The 22,909-nt window shown below is 33.4% G+C and overlaps 2 protein-coding genes across 2 annotated transcripts in view; both read right to left on the bottom strand.

The window, feature by feature from the left end:
• LOC110875549 overlaps nt 1–20,620 on the bottom strand; it is a 47,688-nt gene extending 27,068 nt beyond the window's left edge. The window contains exon 1 of the mRNA XM_035976896.1: nt 20,507–20,620. The gene's annotated coding sequence lies outside the window, so the exon portion shown is untranslated. The remainder of the gene's footprint in view (nt 1–20,506) is intronic.
• Nucleotides 20,455–21,016, bottom strand: LOC110875552 (toll/interleukin-1 receptor-like protein). The gene has a single exon (XM_022123748.2). The coding sequence runs from the start codon at nt 20,992–20,994 to the stop codon at nt 20,503–20,505; it is 492 nt and encodes a 163-aa protein (XP_021979440.1). The 5' UTR covers nt 20,995–21,016; the 3' UTR covers nt 20,455–20,502.
• Between the last annotated feature and the right edge of the window lie 1,893 nt (nt 21,017–22,909).

The raw sequence follows: 22,909 nt of genomic DNA, 5'->3' as shown, positions 1-22,909 counted from the left end.
GAAAGAATCAGACTAAAATTCTAATTAAAAATGACAAAAATAGGCCAAAAAGCTGATTCCGCTTGAACAACCATTGTGATTCCGCTTGAAAAACTTAGCTGATTCCACTTCAAACTATAGTTCCGTTTGAAATCAACAACAGATTCCTCTTCAAATGACTATTCCGCTTGAAATTGGCACCTGATTCCGCTTGAATCGCTATTTCACCTGAAAGTTAATCAGATTTCGCTTCAAAGTGGTATTCCGCTTGAAAGATTATTTCTGATTTCGCTTGAAGTGTCATCCAAGAGATTCTGCTTGAGAATTAATTTTTGATTTCGCTTGAAGTTGTTCATCAAGTGATTTCGCTTGTATATTGAAGTCTTGATTCCGCTCCAAAGGGATTCCGCTCCAAAAGTGATTTCCCTTGAAATCACTATTTCGCTTGAAAAAGGACGTTTCATGTCAAAGATCATTTCACGTAAACCAAGTGTTAGTCTATTTCAAGTTGCTTGATATTGTTTGTACTGATTGTGTTTGTTTGGTTTGTCTCTAGGTTATTCAAGAATTTCAAACGATGGCTGAAGAATTCTACAACACGTTTTTCAATGCGTTCACATCCGAATCTTCCGAGATTACAACCGTTACTACAAAAACCATCACAAAAGCGATTAATGAGAACATCAAGCATGATAATTTCTATGGAACACACTCAAAGCGACCAACTCTGGAAAGCAAGGTGTCGATCCCTAAAGCACGGAAACTTGATGAAAGGGGGAGCCTGAAGAAGCTGTTGATAATGGAGCCAGTGATAAGATCCTGGTGTGATAATTAAAGAGAGAAGCTGATCAAGAAAAGAAAAATTTGATGGATGCTTACAGTGTTAGACAATTTGGAAAAGAGCTTGAAGACTGATCAAGACTGAAGATGTGTCATGATAGAGATTCGACACTGAAGACTTCATCAATATCCAAGGGGGAGTCTGTTAGTGCACTATGTCTATTGATTTGTCTTGTATCGAGTCATATAATAAGATAGGATAGGATAGGATAACAAGTGCTCGAGGTTCTAGAAACTGAATTTCACCTAATTGTTGGTGATTCCGCTTGAAATGAACAAGGACCATTTCAAGCGAAATCAGAAACAATAGATTTCGCTTGAAAGTGTTCTTGACCATTTCAAGCAAAATCTCACTACTATATATAGGTGCACTTGGTTTTTCATTTGTAACTTTGGGATCTGAGTAGCGAAGCTCTCCCGGATTGTCTCCAGGTTGTAAATCAGTGTTAGATCAATAATAGAGACATTATAATTACATCGAGCGTCCGTTTCATTGATTCCGCCTTTGATTCGGATAAACAACTCTTCTAATCGACTCATTCTGGTCATACAATGATCCTACAACTTGATTTTAATTAATCAAGTCTTAAAAGTTTAGGAATTTTAAAAATCATAGTGAAGTATGATAACAAATCCGTTGCGATTAGGAACAATATCCTAGACTGACACTAGGAACGCGAATAAACGATACATGTCAGTACTAGTCGCGGTACAGTCTGACACCATATAAACAAGACATACAGATATGTCTACACAAATATTCTATAAAAGCTTTGTCCAAAATAATATGTGCCTTATTATTTAGAAAATTCCAATTAAAAACTAAATTGTCGAAGTCCGCAGAAAATACAGTAATCCTGCGGAAGTGTACAGCATTCCGAAGAACAAAACAGTAACTGTCTGAAAACACAAAAATAAATATTATTTGACATAAATAATATACTGGGTATTAAAAACGACACAAAATCCACAATTGAATCTTTCGCGTTAAGCTACATGGCTAGTTCAGTAAACTGCCAGTCAGCAAAACCGGTACCAGAACCGTGTCAGAAATAGAAAATTTTTTAGTCCAAAAAGTTGGATTAATTATTTGGATGATAAAACGTGTGCAAAAATAATTTTTGTCATGTATTTATTTAAACAAAAACACGGTGTCAGTATTTAACCCGGTACAGGACCCGAACCAACTTTTTCACCCGAACAACAAACTAAAAATTTTGGTGGACTAGTTTTACCTAGTGTCACACTACTTTAAAATATTAGAGCTTGAAACCTTGTAGATATTTTTATATAAAATATCAAAGTTCTTAAAATTCCTAAAGCTTCTAGTTTAAACAAGATTTTTATAAAAAAAATAATAATAGTAAAATACCCCCCATGGCTGATTTCAAAATTGGTAGCCCCCTTTCAATGCCACCATTATCTAACTTGTTGTGTTGGAACTAGGAGAGCATGATTAGGGTAGATCTAATCCAAGTAAACCTTCCAACACTCCACCTTCTCTTCTATAATTCCTAAAACCATTAAACAATTCTCTTCCAAAATCAGCTAGACCAAACATCACCTACATCACCTTCATTTCAATATTCAAACTCAAGAACACATGCTCATATGGATGTTTATGGATGAAACAAGATACTAGGGAGATTAGTAAAGCTATTTGGAGCATTTTGGTGGAACTAGAAGCCCTTAGATCTTCAAGATTTTTCTTTTCATCCTTATTTCCTAGCAAAAATTGTAAGAACATTACACTAGTCTTACTTTTATTCTTGATTTCTTTTACAAGTTCATCATAAACCCACATGAATAACAACAAGAACAACTAAAAATCATTATTTTTATCCATGATTTTTCAATGATTTTGGGATGAACTTGGAGAAATCTAGACTAGTAAACTTGAATCTTGGTTATTTTTGCTTAAAAATATGATCTACATACATGCATGTAGGATCAACCAAGATTCATCAACAAAAGTGATGAAAATGGGTTATGATGAACATGCATGCTAGTAAAATATGAGAAATCATTTAAATCCAAGAAAATAAATTTTTGAAAATTTTCTTAAATAAAGTTTCCATTTCTGGAAAGAATCAAAAGAATGAAATATGTTAATATTAAACGTTTTAAACACATATTTATGCTTCAAATGACCTTGTGAGTCATCTAAAACAAGAATTTTCAATAAAATCTTGTTCTACAAAATTTTGGCAAAAATAAGGAATAAAGTTTCCTTTTTGGGAAAGTTAAGAACTATATCATGTTCATGCTACTTTTGTTGACAAATTTTGATGGATATTGATACTTGATGATATTTTGTGTTGAAATAAATTGAAAACAAGTTTTGTATAAATTTGGGGAAAAATCCATATTTCAAACAAAACTATGGCAAAATTTTTATAAATTTTGTTATGTTTAAAAAGTAGTTAAACAAAGAAGTATGTAACTAGAACAACTATTTGAGGTCTTTGAACATGGTTAAACAAATTTTGGACAAAGTTATAAATCCATATTTTATAAAAATATTTCTAAACAAAAGTGACAAGTATATATTTTTGGATAAAATATGTACTTTCAAAAATATGCATCAAGTATCATAAATATATATTTTGATGTGTACATTATATGTTTAGTTCAAGTAAAGAACAAATACAAAATTTATACACATCCACGAAAATTACAAAAATATATATGAACTTGAAAAACGAAATAAAATGTCCATCCTTGGACATGAACACAAAAACGGACAAATTCGGACACTATTGGAAAATATGGACTTTTTGACAAAATAAAATGGCACAAACCAAATAATTGTTAAAAACGAGACGGACGACACCAAAGGGACAAACGAGATGAATAAATCAAACTGAAACATAAAAAATAGTCATAACCAAATACGAACTGTCACAAAAGCTTATGCACTAAAAAGGTTCATATATGGCATAAGTAATGATTTTTATAAAACCTAGATTTTTATAAAAATACAAGTATTACTATTATTTTTTACTAGCCCAAAATCTTGTAAATGAAAAAGTAGTCCATAAGTTAAATTAGGCTAATGTCCATTTCTCATAAATAAAATTTGGGCTAAGCCCACTTTTACAAAACAATGGACTAAAATATATTTTTAGTCAAAATTGGCCTAAAGCCCACTTTACAAAATACTTGGACTAAAAGCCCAATTTTTATAAATTATTATGGACTAGATACATTAATAGAAAATAATTTGGGCTAGGCCCATTCTTACACAAATTATTTGGGCTAAGTCCACAATTTTAAACTAAATTGGGCTAGACCCACTTTTATAAAAGTGTTTTGGGCTAACGCCCGCTCCTACAAATCAATTTGGGCTTGATCCATTTTAAACAAAGGTATTTGGGCTAGGCCCATATACATCAAATACCAAAAATGGACTTAAGATCTAATGCATAAATTAAGCCCATTCAAAAACAAATCAAATAGAATATATATATACATATACATATACATATATACGAAAACACAAACAAAGGAAGCAAATGATTACAAGAAACTAAAAAACGAAATACAAGATGAAATACTTGTACGATAAACAAAAACAAACCTAAGTGTCTAACGAGATTAGAACACTTGCAGGTCGAGAAACAAACGACGAATTTGGAATCGAATATAGATTTACACGGAACGCAAAATTTACACGGAACGCAAATCTGTGAGTTCATGTTTTCCCCTTTTTACTTTGAATGTTTATAGTTTTAAACTTTCGGGGATGTATACATGTTACAAATAGTATGATGATACGATGAAACAATTTTGATCACATGCGGATAGGTGTTTAAAATAAAGGGACCATTAATGAATAAACAAGTACCGAGGAACAAACGGATAGATCTATTTAGGTTTTGGCAAGCCCCACTCTTATCGGCAACGATAACCTCGATCGTTAAGAGTGCCTTTGTGTCCAAACTAGTGTCGTTGACACGCGCAATAAATTGTCAAGGTTTGGTTGCCTCCTATTATAGCATACATATTAATGTCTTTGCAAAACACTAATGATCATACGATTTTTCATCATACTATACAAAAACGAATTTTACTACTTCAAATATTTGGAGACTAATTTGATGCGAAAACAAAATAACATGAATTCACTCAACTTCTGTTGACGTTTTGAAAATTAACATGTATTACGGGAGATTGATTAGTGGACGGCTTTGGAAAAAATATTTTCGAGTTGTTATCAAGAACGCAAGCTTTTGAGATGTCATCCATCTTCAGTTGTTATCTTTTATGAAACTATTTTGAACTTTAAACAATGTGGTTAAAGTTGTAGTTGTTTTCAATTTCCGAACAAGACATATGTATTGTAAATTATGGTTCGAAACAAAAACAAATGTATGGATGAACTTCTTTTTTTGGTTACAAATATGTTGTTTACTCGATTGATTGTAACGATTGTCGCTTTCGTCACACCTCCATACGCTTCCGCATAAACCGAAAATCAGGGTGTGACAAATGCATTAAGAAAAGAGAAAGAATTAATAAACCAATGGCTATACAAAGTTTGTGGATATAGGATTGAGGAGTGAAAAGCATGGTACGTAGATAATTGAGGAGAACAAAAAATGATGTGTTATGGTGTTTTCCAAATTCACTTTTTTTTATAGTAATACACTAGACCCATTTAAAGTTAACTTATTTTTTATTAATTTTAGTTATACCCTTATCTTTTTCACATATATGTAATTGTCATACATATGTGTAATTAAATTATTTACATATTGTTAGTGCATTTATGTCTATAGCCTTCGTCAATCCGAGCAGTAACGAGAAATAGAAGAAAACGAGTCATTATATTAGTGATAGCTAGACAAAAAGGCAAGGTGGCATAATTGTAATAATGAGAAATCTCATTAAATGCCTTGGACTATAAATAGGAGATTATGTCATAGATTAAAAGACTTTTGCTCATTTGTGGTTAGAAAGCTCTAGATCTAGAGAGAGAAAGTGTTGTCATTGTGATTCCAGGTGCTTGACGTTATCAAATCTTATATAGAATCACGTTTATATTACATCATGTGTGTTAGGTCGCGTTCGTGTACGGATTCCGCACGTTATACGTTCGTTTCGCAATCGTTTCGGAGTCAAAACCGGTCCTACAAGTGGTATCAGAGCAGGAGCTCGATTGCACTGATCCAACACACATTTCCGCTCGTGATTTCATCGATTTCAGATCCGGATTTCATCTATCTTCATCTTTTTCATATTTTTCACGTTTTTAACTGATTTTCGTCAAATTGAACGGTTTTTTATGGTCCAAATCGTCTCATTTTTTGATATGTTGTGCGTAAACATCTAATCTATAACCCTACCAAGTTTCAGATCCAAATTCCTAACCGTTTAGGAGAAATATAAGATTTTCAGTTCAAATTCGTTGTCAAAATTGCAGGTTCGCTTTTACGAACAATATAGGTTCGCTTATTGTGACATATTAGAAGTTCGCTTTTGTGGTCCGCTTATTTGACAAGCTCAAGTCCGCTTATTCGAACATTTTGTGTGGTCCGCTCACAGTGACTTTAAAGGTTCCGCTCATTAGGTCCGCTTATCAGTCATCGACTGAATACAAACGTATCGGCCCATTTATAAATTGATAATTAAACAGAGTAATAAAAGTTTGTCGGCCACGAGATTTAAAGAAATGTGCATGTGATTGTGTTGGCTCAAGATAAACGAAATGTCGGTTCATCATTTAGCTTGATTATCATAGTTGTTAGTTCTTTGGTCCAATCAATGTTTTTACATCATGAATAAATCAAACACAAATGATGTGGGCCATAAAATTAAATGAATTGAATTGTGAAATGAAAATTATCGACCCATGAGATTGGTTCCTGTTGCGGTCCAATAGGATTATAAACCCAATAACTTTTGTCGGCCACATTTATGTTTGTTTAAGAGATACATGTGATTTGCATAATTGATGTCAGCTCATTAAAGTTTTGCGGCCCAATGAATTAAAAAAAAACAACAACAATTAACCAAAATTTATGGGCGGCCCAATCATATAATTGAATTAATAAAGTTGTCGGTTACATGGTAAAAGGCCCCTGATTGATTCTGTTTGTCGGGAACAGTTTTAAGATTTGAACTTGTCATTTTAGTGGTCGGAATTTAGGTCCAATAGAGTTGATTTGGTGAAAATTGTTATCGACGAGTTGTGTTTTGAATTGGTAAATCTATTAAATATAAAGGCCCAATCATAGTTTGTATGTGTTAAGTGTTTACGGCCGAAGTGCATAGTTTGAATTTTAATTGTTGAAGTCTTATTGTGTGGCCCTATCAATCAGATCACATGGTTTGATTCACTGGGGGAAGTCACTTGAAAGGGTCAAGGTAGTCTGAAAGTGAATTTTGTGTCACACGGTTTGAATTTGATCCCAGTTCACAAGAGGTGGTTCAGTCTCACGTCGTGTGGTTTTGTCAGGGTTGTTTGAATTTGATCCGGGTCATAGCAGTTTCTACGGTTTGACAATTTAAATCTCAATTCGCATCAAGTTCAGTCCGCACAGTCTGTCAACCTTCTGTCCGCACAAGAATATTCACCAGTTCGAGTATTAGTTTGATTCAGTTGTTTGTTTGATAAGTGTTTAAACTGATAAGTGTTTGTTTGTTTGTTGATTCAAGGTAATTCAAGATATTCAAGGTAATTCAAGAAATTCGCATCATGACTGAAGAATTCTACAACACATTTTTCAACGCGTTCACATCCGAATCGTCCGAAATTGCAAATGTTACACCAAAAACCATCACGGAGGCGAAAATATCAAGCATGATAACCTTTACGGAACTCATTCAAAGCCACCAACTCTGGAAAGCATTGAAGATTATACATGGTGGAAAGAATGTTTCATCAACTGGGCGAAAGCGTATGCCCATGAAAGCTGGTTTTGTCTGGAGTTTGGGTACGAAAAGCCGAAAGATGATAAAGGAGAAGAACTACCGTTCAAGAGATTTACCAGAGATGATAAATCTGAGTTTGCTGCCAAACAAAGAATGATTGCATTGATCCAGTCAGCAATCAGAAATTATATATTTGCCTTGCTCACTCATGATGGATCGTCAAAGTCAGTTTAGGAAGCTTTACGAGTTAAAGCTGAGGGGGAAAACAGATTAGAAAAAATAAAATTGCTTTACTTAAAAAAGAATTTGATCTGTTTGACAATATAAAAGGAGAGACAGTGAGACAAATGATAGAGAGATTCTGTCACCTCAAAATCGAACTTGAACATTTTAAAATTGACAAAACAAGAGAGGAACTTATTGATAAAGTCATTGAAGTGTTACCACGAGCAGACCAGTGGCAAACCTTTGTTTTTATCTTAAAAAATGATGCTTCATATGATGAAATTTCTCTTGATTCTTTGTTTGAAAAGATTAAAGTCATGATCTGGAGCTACAAAAGCAAAGCAAGATGACTGGTTCTTCACGTCAACAGAATGTGGGCTTGTACTATAAAGGCAGTGTACCTTCTGATAAAGGCGTTGGGTCACCAAAAATAGCATTAAGTGGTGAGAAGATGATAGAACCACAAACAACGTCGACAAGTCATCATTCTGGATATCATTCATCTGCAAAGTCAAGTTCTTATGAAACTGAAGAGATTCTGTGCAACATTGCTCTTAAATTGAAGAATTCTCCTTCAATGAGCATCAATGCAGCAAAGCAGCAAATGAGTTTCCTTGCATCTGTTCTGGAGTCATATGAAGGTCTTGTAGCTGGCAAAATTGGAAATTCAGAGTTAACCAAAGAAGACTACGACCAGATTGATCCGGAAGAGATGGAGCTCATTCACATCCGTTGATGTTTAGCTAGTTGTATTCGCCGAGCTCAGAGGTATATGGAGATTACCGGGAAACAATCGCTTGTAGGTGCTTCAACAAAACTTGGATTTGACAAATCCAAGGTGACCTGCTTCAGATGCAAGCAAAAGGGTCATTTCAAAAGAGAATGTAGAAACTCTGAAGTTGCTGAAGGAAATGAACGTCCTTTCAACGATGACGATTATCGAAAGGCGATCTACCATCGAAGCAGATAAGAGCCAAATTTGATTGAAGATAAACCAAAAGAAAAATCAAGAGTTTGTGCTGTAATTTACGAGGATGAAGGTTTTAATTGGAGCTCTATTTGTCAAGAAGAAGATCGTTTGGAGAATGTTCGAAAAACAGCTCATGGCAGGGCTATTACAGAGAAAAGAAAGTTTGTTTTCGTTGCTGAGATTCAAGATGAAAACAAAGACAAAGACACTACTGAAATCCATGAAGAAAAAGTTGAGATTAAAGAGAGAACTCGAGAAGAGATCTTGAGTGAGAAGACTTACAGAGAAAGAAATGTGGTCTACAACAGAATGGATGACATGCAGGAAGAGTATAAAAGTGCTGCCAGCAACAGAAGATGGGATAAGAAGAGAGAGTGTTACTACAACAGAGAAGGTGAACCGGTTGTTCCAAAGAAAGACATAATTTTTGATGATGTTCTTCTTGTTGTCCCGTTGAGAGCCGAATACTACAAAAGGGTGATGAAAGATGATGCATACGTTAAACAGTATGAAAAAGATATCAGATATGCTATGCTGTCATGTTGAGAAAAAGGGATGAGGAAAGAATGAAGAAAAATGTTGAAGAGATGGTGGATAATTTGAAGAAGGTTGCTGAAAAGGTTGTTGAAGTAGAAGTTGTGAAAGAAGGTGTTTCTGTAGAACAGCAGATTGAAGAAGAGGTAAAAGAAGAAGAAAAGAAGGATGTGATGTCAGAAGCTGGTAATGCTGGTTAGGAAGTCAGTATTGAAGAGAAACAAGATGATGCTGATCAGAAGCAGACATAATATGCTGAAAACACCGAGGTGCCAATCACTGAGGTAAATTTTGATTCTGAAAACTTAAAACTGATTGATCAGTGCAAGAAATGCATGGAACCGTGCAAAGCTTGTACTGAAAAAGATGAGCAATTCAAAACAAGAGATCTTGAATTCACAAAAATCGAAAACATTTTCAAAGAAAAATGCAAAGAAATGTTAAGAAAAAAAGTTTTTAAAGAAAATGATGAAAAACTTTCCGAAAAATGTAAAAAGATAGAAAAAGAAAATCAAGTTTTGAAAGAAAATGTTTCTAAATTGACAGAAGAGTGTTCTCAAAAAGAAATTGCTTGTCAAGAAATGAAAAAGGAATATGACTCTATAAAATTAGCATATCATATTATGAAAGAGTCATATGAGAAAGTGAAAGATGAAATGAAATATGCTCAATCAAGAATGAATTATCTTTTTGAAACAACTAAAGAGCTTAAACGAATGTATGCTATAAAACAAGATGTTGTTAATTCCTATATTGAGGATGTTACTAAGTTAAAGCGACAGATTGCTGATTTAGAACAGGATAACAACAAGTTAAAAAGTTACCACGTGTCGTCATATGTGCTTGAACGAATTTTCAATATAAAACCGGGAGATGGTGAGTCTGAGCAAAACAAGAAAGGCATTGGCTCAGAGTTTCATCAAGTTCCACCACCGGAAAAGTTTGCATTTTAAGATGAGGAAAAGGTCGAAAAAGCTTTCAACGTGGTAGACCAATTGCAGACAACATTGAGATAACTTATTTCAAATCTGATGATTCTCATGATTCAGAGGTGGTAGGTAAAGTCGTTCAAAGTGTGTTGAAAGAAGAGTCGGTTGATACAGGTAAATCTGAATCACAGGATGAAGATGAAGGAAATCTTCATGATGGATATCTGAAAAATACAAAATCCTAGAAAAATTTGAATGATGATTCAAAGGGATTGGTTTATACCATGATTGGATCAGAGAAATTGTTCTTAGATGTTGTATTCCCGATTCAGAATGTGATTTCAGAAAAAGTTGACAAAGTTTTCAAAATGGTTGAGATTGAGAAGTCTGAGATTTCAAAGTTTGTCGGTAAGAGTCATAAAGGTTTGTATAACAAACCTGGTTTGAAAAAGAAAAACATGAAGGATGGGTTGGGTTATAAGAAGAAACAGAATCGAAACAAAAATGAAACGCCAAATTATCAGGCAAAGATGAGTTTTGTTCAGGGAAACAGTTTAGCTGAAGAAAAAGAACTCAAAATGAGAAAGTCTAATGATGAGTTCTATGCTAAAAAGAAAAAGCAACAACCACAGGTCAAAGATGTGTCCATGAGAACATGTTTCAAATGTGATCAAAAAGGACATCTTGCACGCAAGTGTCCAAATCTAAAACTTGTGGAAGTTGATCAAAATTAGATTGATGCTAAGAAACAAAAATTTGAGACTGTGAGACAAAGGTCAACCAAATTTGATTCGAAACAAACTTGGAGGTATAACACAAACAAGTTTGCTTCAAATCAAAATTGGAAATCAAATCCAAACAGGTTCGATTCAAGACAGACCTGGAATTCTCACACACCCAGATTCAGAACAACACAGAGCTGGAAAACTTCAGTTGATATGACAAAACCCCAACAGTCTTTGAAACTAAAAGTTGTTGTTCAAAATCAAAGTGCTAAAAAAGATTCACATTTTTACAAACGAGGAACACCAAAAGGTCAAACATGGAGTGTTAAGAAACATGTTGATTTGGTAAAAGATGAGAAAGTTGAAGTTAAAATTGAGAAAGTTTTTGTGAAAAATGACAATGAATTTCCAGCATTGAATGAAAATTATTGTGTTGAATGCCTAAGGTCCAACAGACCTGGGCTAAATTGTTCAAGTAATTCAATTAGTTGAATGTACAGGTGGTCAACAATTCTGAAGATTGTAAAAGTGGAAGTTGGAGCAGCCTGGCACATGAAGAGGAAGCAGAGGCTGCTGGACCCTGTGTTGGTTGAAACAGGGAGTTTATTTGTTTTTTCGTACATAAATAAACAATATTTTTAAAACCCTAAAAATTTGAAAAATATGTGTTGATTGAATACGCCGAAACCCTCATGGCTGAACAAACATGATTACATTCATCAGGTTGAAAAACGGTTTTCAAACTGTAAAAATCAATGTGTTGTAAATCATGGGGTAATTACTGCTTTTAATAAATTTCAGTGCATAGTTAGCTGAAAATGGATGGCGAGACAAAGCTATGAGTATCGGTTTGTCAAATTTCCTTTAATGGTTTTGCAATTTAGGGGGAGAAGTATTGTTAGAAAATTCAAAAACATTAGAAAATTTGAAAAATACAAAAACATGATAAAATTCAAAAATTTGAGTTGTTGTGTAAAAAGAGGAAATGATAGTACATTGGTAGACAGTTACAGTATGCTAAAGAATTGTAATGTTTAAATAGTGTTAAACAGTCTCACTGATGATATGTCGATAGGTTTTGATACATTTAGTAAACTTTTCGGGATATAAACCTAAATTCAAACACTTACTTATTTCGTGGAGAACGCTACTTGGATATATAGGTAAGCCCTGAAATCTCGTTTGAAAGGTCTCGTATTCTGATATATTAGGTTTTTATACTCAATGATGTCTGGGGTATTATTCCGGGACTTCTGCTGAATGGAAATTCTGACCTAGTCCTTGGATCATATTTTTTTCAAATGCTTGAAACATAGCATAAGCCCTCAGCTGATTATACAATAAAATTGATAATCATTGCTGTTGTAGCTAAAAGATCCTCTAAAGGGGACATACCGAAAAGTCGAAACTGATATCTCTCTGCGCATACGGAAGTATCGACCTGAGATCCCTCAGTTCTCGCATTTCCTAATTTATGTACAGATATCATTGTAGTATAATCACCTGTAAGACTGAATATTGAGACTCTGGATACGGGAGTATATTCAAGAGCTGGGACACATGAATGAGTTTAAGTTCTTAAAACATCTAATTCGTATCCTGAATCAGTTGAAATTTGTATGAAAATTTAAGTGGATATACTAAAATTTAAGTGGATCAGTATATCGAGAATCTAAGTGAATTGTTTCAATCTTAATGTGTAATTAAGCTCAACGGTACTTGTGACTTGTCAAAAACTGTCATCTAACGCATACTCAAACAAAAATATTGTCTGTAAATATGTTTCTATATATTTCTTTACTGCTTTATATTTTCAGAAAATACAAAAAGATTTTGATTTCTGCTTTATTTTCGATAAACCGATGTCTGAGTTGCTGAGTTTCAAAATCTAAGTAAGCTGATTGTGTTTCTGAAAATAAAACAAGTTCATTAATTTGATACATGAATTAAAATCAAAAATTTCAAAAACAGTTTGTGATATCTCCAAGGTCATTAGTTTGGACTTGGAAGATTAACTGTGAGGATTTTGGATTCTTTAATGCTGCTAAATCATTTAGTTTGTTGATAGGGAGAGTGGATTAGAGAATTTGATTGATAATATGAAAACATTGTTACTTATAAATGTCTGAGTGTTGCAGATGTTATACCAGACTACGATCCCGAAAGCTGAGTCTAAGGGGGAGTCTGAAGATGAGCTCAACGCAAAAGGAAGCGTGGATTCAAGAAGCCAGGAAACTATCCTAGAAGAGCTTGTATACGAAAAGCAAGGTGTCGATCCCAAAGCACAGAAGCTTGACGAAAGCGGGAGCCTGATGAAGAAAAGAGTTTACAGAAAGGAGAAGCTGAAGCTGAAGCTGAAGACAGATCCACGGGGATTCTGTTAAAACAAAATAGAGTCTACGTTGATGATAAAGTGTTAAAACTTTAAGAAGACTCAAAGAGAGAAAGACAAGACGCTACGAGATTGACTAGTAGCGAGAAACAGAAGAAAACGAGTCATTATATTGGTGGTAGCTACACAAAAAGGCAAGGTGGCATAATTGTAATAATGAGAAATCTCATTAAATGCCTTGGACTATAAATAGAAGATTATGTCATAGATTAAAAGACTTTTGCTCATTTGTGGTTAGGAAGCTCTAGATCTAGAGAGAGAAAGTGTTGTCATTGTGATTCAAGGTGCTTGACGTTATCAAATCTTATATAGAATCACGTTTATATTACATCACGTGTGTTAGGTCCCATTCGTGTACGGATTCCGCACGTTATACGTTCGTTTCGCAATCGTTTCGGAGTTAAAACCGGTCTACACATATCTTACTATATAATAAAATAAACTAATAAAAAGACACTTGTCATTATTCTAGACCATCTAATATTACTTAATTGTTGATAATTATTATTTAATTTAAATTATTAACCTCAATTTCATACTTATCTTATATGAATTAAAAAATAATTTATGTTACGAATAAATAGCAAAAATGGAAAATAATAGTTTAAACATATGAATTTAATCTAATCTAATCTAAATATTATTTTTCAAATCCAAATGAAAACGATAAAAAATAATTTTATGTTACGAATATATAGAAAAAACTGGAAATAATAGTTTAAACATATGAATTTAATCCAAATATAGATGATTTGTTAGCTTGATTCCTATTCACCATTCATGCGAATGAAAAAATATTTTTTTTAGTTTACATGTATTTAAATTATTTACATATTTATGTTTTATCCAGGATAAATATTATAAGAAAAAAATATTTAAAAGGAAATATTTCACATTAGTTGTAATGCAAGTTTTTTATTATCCACGATTTACTTTATTAAAATATAAAACACACATGAAATAACAAACCTATAAAAATGGCTAATTCTTATGTAGGTGATGACCGTTATAATGAAATAACTCATTTTTGTGTAACACTATAACCATTTTTATTATCTTGCAGTTTGTACTACCGACAATATGCTTATAGAGACGACAATATTACAAATAAAATAGTCAATGTTGTATGTAAGAAGATATTTAGATATTCATGAACTTTTTATATGTTTTGTGAATTCTAATATATTGTAGAGATTTCTCACTTATTTACATTAATATGTTATCTTATTTAATTATAGCTTTAAACTTTATATAAGTATTATTTGTTATACCCGTGTATCACATGGGAAACTAAACTAGTATGTAGTAAATGAAAACACAAAATTAATTAACGTTTACAAAACAATCATGATTCAAAAGAAACTATTATAATTTGGGAATAATATTTAAGGTAACAGAAGAAATCATGAATAGATGTTAATTGATTTGAGAAAGATATTAAAAAGGTTGGTTAATGAGTGAGAAAAGATGCAACATAAATTAGGAAAAAAAACTTATTTTTCTAAAAAGCCCTTTTGTACGTATTAAAATGACTCTTAAAGTGTCAATAATTACACAAATGCCAATATTGTTTTGAACCATTGATCAAATGATCTAAGGGTTCATATGAGTTCTACAAGTTCTGTAACTATATTGAGTACTGGAATGATATCAACCCTATATATATATATATATATATATATATATATATATATAGTGGAGGGTTCATTGGGGAACACTAAAAAAGTGGAGAACGGGGGAACACTTTTAAAAATTATACTTAACATGTTAACAAACAGTTATATCTTATAGAATTAACTTAACATGTTTAAAAAAATCGGAGCTTTTTCTGATAAATACAAGTAGAAACATTTTTAATAAAAAAATCAAAAACTAAAAATATAAAAAAATGTTTAAAAAATAGTTATATCTTATAGAATTAACTTAACATGTTAAAAATAATTTTTTTTTATATTTTTCAGCGCTTTTCTTTATAAAAAGGAGGAGAAGCTAGTCGAATAAAAAAAATTATTTTTTCTAAAAAATTTTTTAGCCTTTTTTTAATCGTTTTTTTTAATATTTTTAGTTTTTGATTTTTTTTATTAAAAATGCTTCTACAAGTATATATAAGGAGAAGCGTCGAAAAAGATGTTTAAAAAATTAATTTTTAACATGTTAAGTTAAATTTTTAAGAGTGTTCCCCAATGAACATCACACTATATATATATATATATATATATATATATATATATATATATATATATATATATATATATATGAGATAACGAACGGTCAATTATGCGTCTAACTTAGGATATGTGGGTACACCCAACCAGTTAAAAGGTTTCTTAGAATCGATACAATATACCTTAAATTAGGAATCTCGTGGGTTATCGTTTTAGAAGTTGTGATAAAGCTGAAACTGTGGAAAGTATAAGAGGTACGTTATAAATAAAAAGCTTATAAGTTTTTCCGATTAAATTAACACACATGTTTCTTTTTGTGAAAACAAATTAGAAACATTGTGGCGCCTGAAAAAAAATTCCATCCATTCATTTGAGCACATGTTGAAAAAAAAGGGAAACAAAACCTATGGTATTGTTGCGGGGACAGCAACTCATGCGGTACATACCCTCTAAGTGGAGTTATAAGAAAATATGTGAAGTTTATGGCATTAACCATGGGGATGGTGACTCGTGTGGGGTATGGCTGCTAAACTGAACGTATCCAAAAGCATGCAAAGCTCGCAATATCGTCCATCTATCCATCATAAATTTAATGGGACTAACATAAGAGTTTTTTTATATAAGATGGTAGATTTAATATTTTTTAACCTTATAAACTTGTAACGGGCTTAGGTGGCGTTGTAGTCTTTTGAGTGTGAGATCCATAGATAATTATAAATTACTTGAACTTAAATAAATTGTGAATAAGGGCTTAGAAATCGACGGTTGGGTTTAGGTGGATCATATACCTGCAATCTTAGTTAACGTGTGACTAGACTTCTTAATAAAATAACTGCATACATTGAAGGCCATTGATTCTGATTATGATTCCATTACATGTGATTTTTTCGGGACGAAAAAAGATAAGTGTGGGGATTTGATGGTTGCATTTTAGACAGACTTTATCGTATATTAACTATATAATAAATAGGTTGATAATACTCTAACATGTTTGTTTTTTATTAGTGTTTCTTTACTCTAGGTTTATATGTAATAAGTTAATAGTTATTATAATTAAAGCTTCTAAACTAAAAAAGTGATCAGAAAGATACGAACTCTAAATTTTTTTGAACGGCTAACGAATCCTTCAAATGGACTACTGGCGAAATTCACCACATCGGGATATACCCGTCTCCGAACTGGGGAAAACCCTCACTTAGGGCAGAAGCAAGTGAACACTCCCCCAAAGGCACGACAATGCGGTGAGGTAAAACCCATTCAGTTCAAGGATCGAACTAGCGATCGCCGTCTACTCGCCTAGTCTCTCATCATCACCATGTGCAACTGAAAACAAAGGGGGAGAAGCAGGAATTGAACTTGAGTCTCTTAGAAACACAACTCTAAATTAGATGAAAATCAGATTTGCTTCAATACACTTAATTGAAATGGATGTTCACATGGAGTAATGTATTACATATCTTTCTTTGGTTACTCATTTAAATTGGATATTTTTTGGTTTGTAGCCAACAAACGATGAGCCATGGCCCACCAAAACGAGTTTGGAGTTTTTTCCCAAATGGATAGAGGTGGAAAAATTATTTACTAAAATAGGTGATTTGAAAAATAATTACCAAAATAGGTGAAAGAAAATAATCTTTATTTTGTAAATAGAAAATAGGTTAAAACACACGCGACGTTTCAGTATTCTTATTTCAATAAGATTTCAATAGGGCGACTTCATCAGTTCATCTAGTTAGATTCGATCCATTCAGTTTTGCATTCAAGGATTTCATCAGGATAGCTTTTGTTTTATTTATCTCTACAAAATAATCTTTACTTTAGTTTTGAATTGTGTTAGTTTGCTTCATCTAGTTTTTTTTCTACGATTCCTCTTAGGTTTTGATCAGGATGGCATTTTGTTTTGTTTATCCGTACAAAATAATCCCTTCAGTTGTTCAATCCCTTCATCTAGTTTTTTTCTACTATTGGTTTTTACTTGTGTTAGGTTGCTTTTTTTGTTTTATCTCCATGACAAAAGATGCTTTCTGTTGTCTTTTTTTCACTTTCATTATTTGCTTTTTGTTTCTTATAATGTCTCATAGCTCTTATTAACAGCTGTCAAATATATATATATATATATATATATATATATATATAGAGAGAGAGAGAGAGAGAGAGAGAGAATGCAGCAAGTTAACGCGATAAGAGAATTGATTCAAAACGAGGATTTTACTAAAATATCTCAATTTGCAATCGTGAACAATGATGATGTGATAGAAGAAGAAGAATAATTTGGAGATGATATTGATATGGATGACGGGTTTCAAGAAGATGGAATTCGAGATGAAACATCAAATGGTAAAGTACCTTCAACTTATACCACTTTAGACGAAACTAATTTGAATATTGATGAAAACTAGAAGCTAACATACTCTCAGAGTAAAACTGATTTTACTAATTAGTTGGGAAAAGACTTTTTCAATGACAAGGAAGAATTTACTAAATTTGTCAAGCTGCATAGTATCAAAACACATAAACATTTTGAGGTTGCTGAATCAAAACCATCCACTTGGTGTATAAGGTGTCAGTTACATGAGCAAGGTTGCAAATGGCACCTCTGTGCAAGTAAATGGCTCGAGGGACATGCATTTGAGAAATGGACACTTGAGCATGATGGACATGCATTTGAGAAATGGACACTTGCACATAAATGGCTCGAGGGACATGCATGTGAGAAATGGACACTTTCACATGATAATGGAAAGCGATACGGGTTGCTCACTACAAATTTGTCAGGGATTTTTAATAGTGTGCTTAAAGGTGCTCGTTTCTTACCAATTACAACATGTGTTCAACTTACATTTTATAGATTGGTTCACTATTTTGATATGAGATGACCCATGGGATCTAATGCTCAAGCTAATGGAGATGCCTATACACCTCATGTTTTGGCCAAACAAGCAGCTTCAATGTCAAAAGCCATTGCATATTCTTTAAGAACTTTTAACCGACAGAAAGGAATATTTGAGGTGATAACTAAAAAGGGGGAAAATGTTCAAGTGGTTAATTTGGAAGAAAAAACTTGCACATGTGGTAAGTGGGAGATATATAAGTATCCGTGTTCACATGTATTGAGTGTATGTGCCAAACTTTCACTGAACACTTGGCAATATGTTCATAAGTGTTACTCAATCGTAGATTATTGTGCTACTTGGTCAGCCGAGTTTTTCCCGCTTCCTCAGGAAGCATATTGGCCACACTCATCGTTTGTTCAAAAATTACTTCCCATTCGAATCTTAAACGAGATAAAAAGGGTCTCCCTCGTTAAACAAGGCTACGAAATGGAATGGAGATTAAAGAAGGGAAAAAGACTAACTTTTGTGGAATTTGTAGACAACGTGGTCATAATCGAGCAAGATGTCTTTCTAAGCCTAAAAGAATGGATGCCTAAGTGGGTCAAGTTGTTTTGAACCATACCCGAGTAATTTAGTAAAATTAACGGAAACAGTATAATATTCAAACCGCACCGAGACTTGGCATAATAATTTAATTTAATCGGAATAGTATTGAAACCGTATAATATATTCAAACCGTATTCAAAATATTTATCGGTTTTAGTTTAAACGGTATAGTATTCAAACGGTATAATATATTCAAACCGTATCATGATATTTTCAAAATATTTATCGGTTTTAGTTTAAACGGTATAATATATTCAAACCGTATCATGATATTTCAAAATATTTATCGGTTTTAGTTTAAACGGTATAGTATTCAAACGGTATAATATATTCGAACCGTACACGAGTATTTAAAAATAATTAACCATATGATTTTTAAACGTTTATAGCATTCGAACTGCACTAGACGTGGTATAATAATTTAATTTAAACCATAACAATATAATATATTCGAATCGTATATACGTTTTTCAAAAAAAAAATAGCGGTATATGATATTAATGGTATAACATTAACCGTTATATATTGTAAGCGATTTAGAATTGGAACCGGGTGAGAATTTATACCACAAATACACCAAAATAACCAGACAAAATTGTGATGGGTTATATACGCTGATATAGCCCTAAATAAACGTTTATAAGCCCTAGTTGTCTGTGCCTATGATTGCTAGGTAGGCTCTAAATTCTACGCAACCTATACGCTGTACATAACTCTATACACAACGTATTAAAACCCTAAGTGTGCAAATTAGCAGCAGAAAGGTGCGAAGAGTCTGGGCCTTTCTATATTGGTTATTTACCAAAGCTGTTATTGGCTGACTTGGCCGAAACCGAATAGGTCAATAACAGATGCAAGCATGCCTTAAAACCTAACCTATATAACCTATTAAGTTAATAACCAAACCGGTTTGCTGAAATAACCATATTTGTAATCGGTTTAATAAAAATAAGATATAAACAGAATTAGATAACTCTATATACAATAAGATCAATAAAGTTTTTTTTATTTTTATTTTTTTAAATCTTGAGAAGTGTTTTAACCAACACACACGAGAATGGTCCAAAAAACGGCAATTTTTTCCGCAACGGTAATAACTGGTTACGTTAGTTGAAAAAAATCAATTACTAACCGGATCTTGTTAGAAAATCTCCAAAATGGTTTCTAACCTACTGTTTTTTTCTATCCTAAACCGGTTCCTAATGTATCAGTCATGGTTAAGTTAATCGTTGTTGTGCCCCTCTACGAAAATGCGTTATATGGGTTATCAGAGTCATCTGAATTGAGAATTTGGAGAACCAAATACCAAATCAGTAACTGTACCGAATCCGGAATTCGGTTTCAGGCTTGGTTTTATCTATTTTAAACCGAGAACACCATTACCCAAATGTGTAATAATAAGATAATAAGAATAGTGGGCACAATTTTTACCCGGTGAGCACCAAGCCGGTCAACTGAGCAACTTGCATAAGAGCCATCTTCCACATACTTACGTTGTGATCTGTCCACCTTGAAGCACTCTTGACTTTGATGCCGAACTTTTTCTTGTGATTCCTGACATCGGTGGGCTTGACGTGATAAAAAACAGGTAGAACAATATGACGGCACTCCCTCCTTTGCTGGAGGATGAGCACAAGCTCATCAAGGCACCAAGTGGAAGTTGCATAGTTCTTTGACAATACAACTATTGAAGCCTTAGATGCTTTGATTGCTTTCTCAATTTCAGGTTTCAGTTCTTCACCTCTATTAATTTCTTCGTTATCTCTAAAGGTACAAATCCCTGCTTGAATTAATTTATGGTACAGATGATCAGTAAAAGAATGTCGAGTATCTTCGCCTCTAAAACTTAGAAACACATCATAGCTGCAGGCTTTGTCCCTAGAAGAAGCCATAACAGTAGAGTAGGAAGTAGATGCCATTAAAATTGAAATTGAAATTGAAATTGATTCAATGTATCAAATCTGCAATAATTGAAGTTGGTAGGTGAACCGACAATTGGTATTGGCATTCGAATATATGAAGCAACAAAAAGTAAAAGCAATCAAGTAACAGCATTCACATTGGTCTTTTTAGGCTGTAGATGGGTTTCAATTGAAATAAAAAAAGAGTAAACTGCCATTTTGGTCTCTGTGGTTTGGCCAGTGTTGCCGCTTTAGTCCAAATCTCAAACTTATTACATCTGGGTCTCTGTGGTTTGCATTTTATTATCATTTTAGTCCAAATTTCAAATTTGACCAGATTTCCCATTAATGACCTGCTATTTTGTCTTTACCCTCAGGGGTATTTTGGTCATTTTAGATTTATTATCTCTTTATTATAACTCAATTATAATAAAACCCCTTATCATCGTCATCTTCAACCTCATCTCTCAAACAGACATCTCTCTCTCTCTCTCTCAACATAAATCATCTTCTTCAAGGTTCCCAAACTACAAACCCACCCTTTCATCTGCAGACAAGTCATCATCTTCATCATCAGCACCACCAACCCATGTGGGACTTACAATGATAGTGACGGGTATTTGGGTAGAAAGATAGATGGATTTTAGTTAGATTTTAGCATTGTAAATCTTGATTGAAGATTGAAATATTTTGCAAGATATCAGTTTGTGTTAGTGTAAACGTCTGTAGCTTCCGTCAGTATGTAGTCATGTTTTGTAATGTCTGTGAACATGTTATGTATGTATGTATGATAGTTAGTATAGTAGATCCGGATTTGGCGAATATATGATAAAGTGCTGACTTTTTTTGAACATGCTAACCGATCGGCTAGCCTAGTCGATCGGACAGGCAACTCGATCGAACAGGGTGTTCGATGGAACAGCATGACAGCCGATCGGCCAGCACTCTCTCTATCCTGATGTGCCTATAAATAGCTAGCCGAGCTGTTCATTTGTAACTTTTGATATTTTGACTCTCTGGCGAACTCATGTCGGTCTGAGATTCCAAAGGAGCCTTGTACTTTCATATTCGATTAAAGGAAGATCAGACAGTATTTTAGAGTTGAATTTGTCTTCGTACATCTGTAGTTTGATTCAATGAATTCCGCGCATTGATCATATCCGATTCATCTAAGTTCCAGTCGATCAGATCCTGTCAAAGGGACCTACAAGTGGTATCAGAGCATCAGGGAGCTGAATCGAGATCTACGATGACGAATTCACCGGAATTCGAGTTTCTTTTGCCGATTTAGAGACAAATTTCACCGGAAATTTGTTATTTCTGCCGATTTGACTCAAATTTCACCGGAAATTTGAGAGATTCTTCTACTTTCTACTCAGATCTAGCTTTGTTTCTCATTTTGTCACCATAAAATCGGAAAAACTTAAAATTGAGAGTGATTTTAAGGTTAAAATTTGATAAAACTGCTATAGATCGATTCAAAATCATCAGTAGTATAATCCTTCAAGTTTTCATAACAAAATTCACTCAAAAACTTGTTCAAATTCATCAAAAACTAACTGTTCTTGGTTGCTGATGTCAGCCGTTTGGACTACTTAACTGTTCTTAAGACTTGTTGACATCATCAACTCGATCGAACGAACTGTTCGAACGACTTAAGTTAGGGTGCTTACACATTCTGTTGATTGCATCATCAGTGTTGGTTGATCGAACAAGTTGATCGATCGAACAGCTTTGTTGAAAATTGTTATCTCTTGGTTACGTCATATCGCTAACTGATCGGACAAGCCGACCGATCGGACGGTAATTGATTACAATCATCTGTTTGTCATCCAATCGAACAAGCTAACCGATCGATCAAGTCAATCGATCGAACATGCTAACCGTTTGAAGGCAAACTGTGGTGTACTGACCGATCGAACAAATCATTCGA

This window comes from Helianthus annuus, chromosome 9, assembly GCF_002127325.2.
Source record: "Helianthus annuus cultivar XRQ/B chromosome 9, HanXRQr2.0-SUNRISE, whole genome shotgun sequence".
NCBI classification, from domain to species: Eukaryota; Viridiplantae; Streptophyta; class Magnoliopsida; order Asterales; family Asteraceae; genus Helianthus; species Helianthus annuus.
This window is presented reverse-complemented; position numbering and strand designations above follow the sequence as displayed.

Coding starts and splice junctions, on each gene's coding strand:
- LOC110875552 (XM_022123748.2), bottom strand. CDS start 20,994: ATGGCATCTACTTCCTACTCTACTGTTATGGCTTCTTCTAGGGACAAA.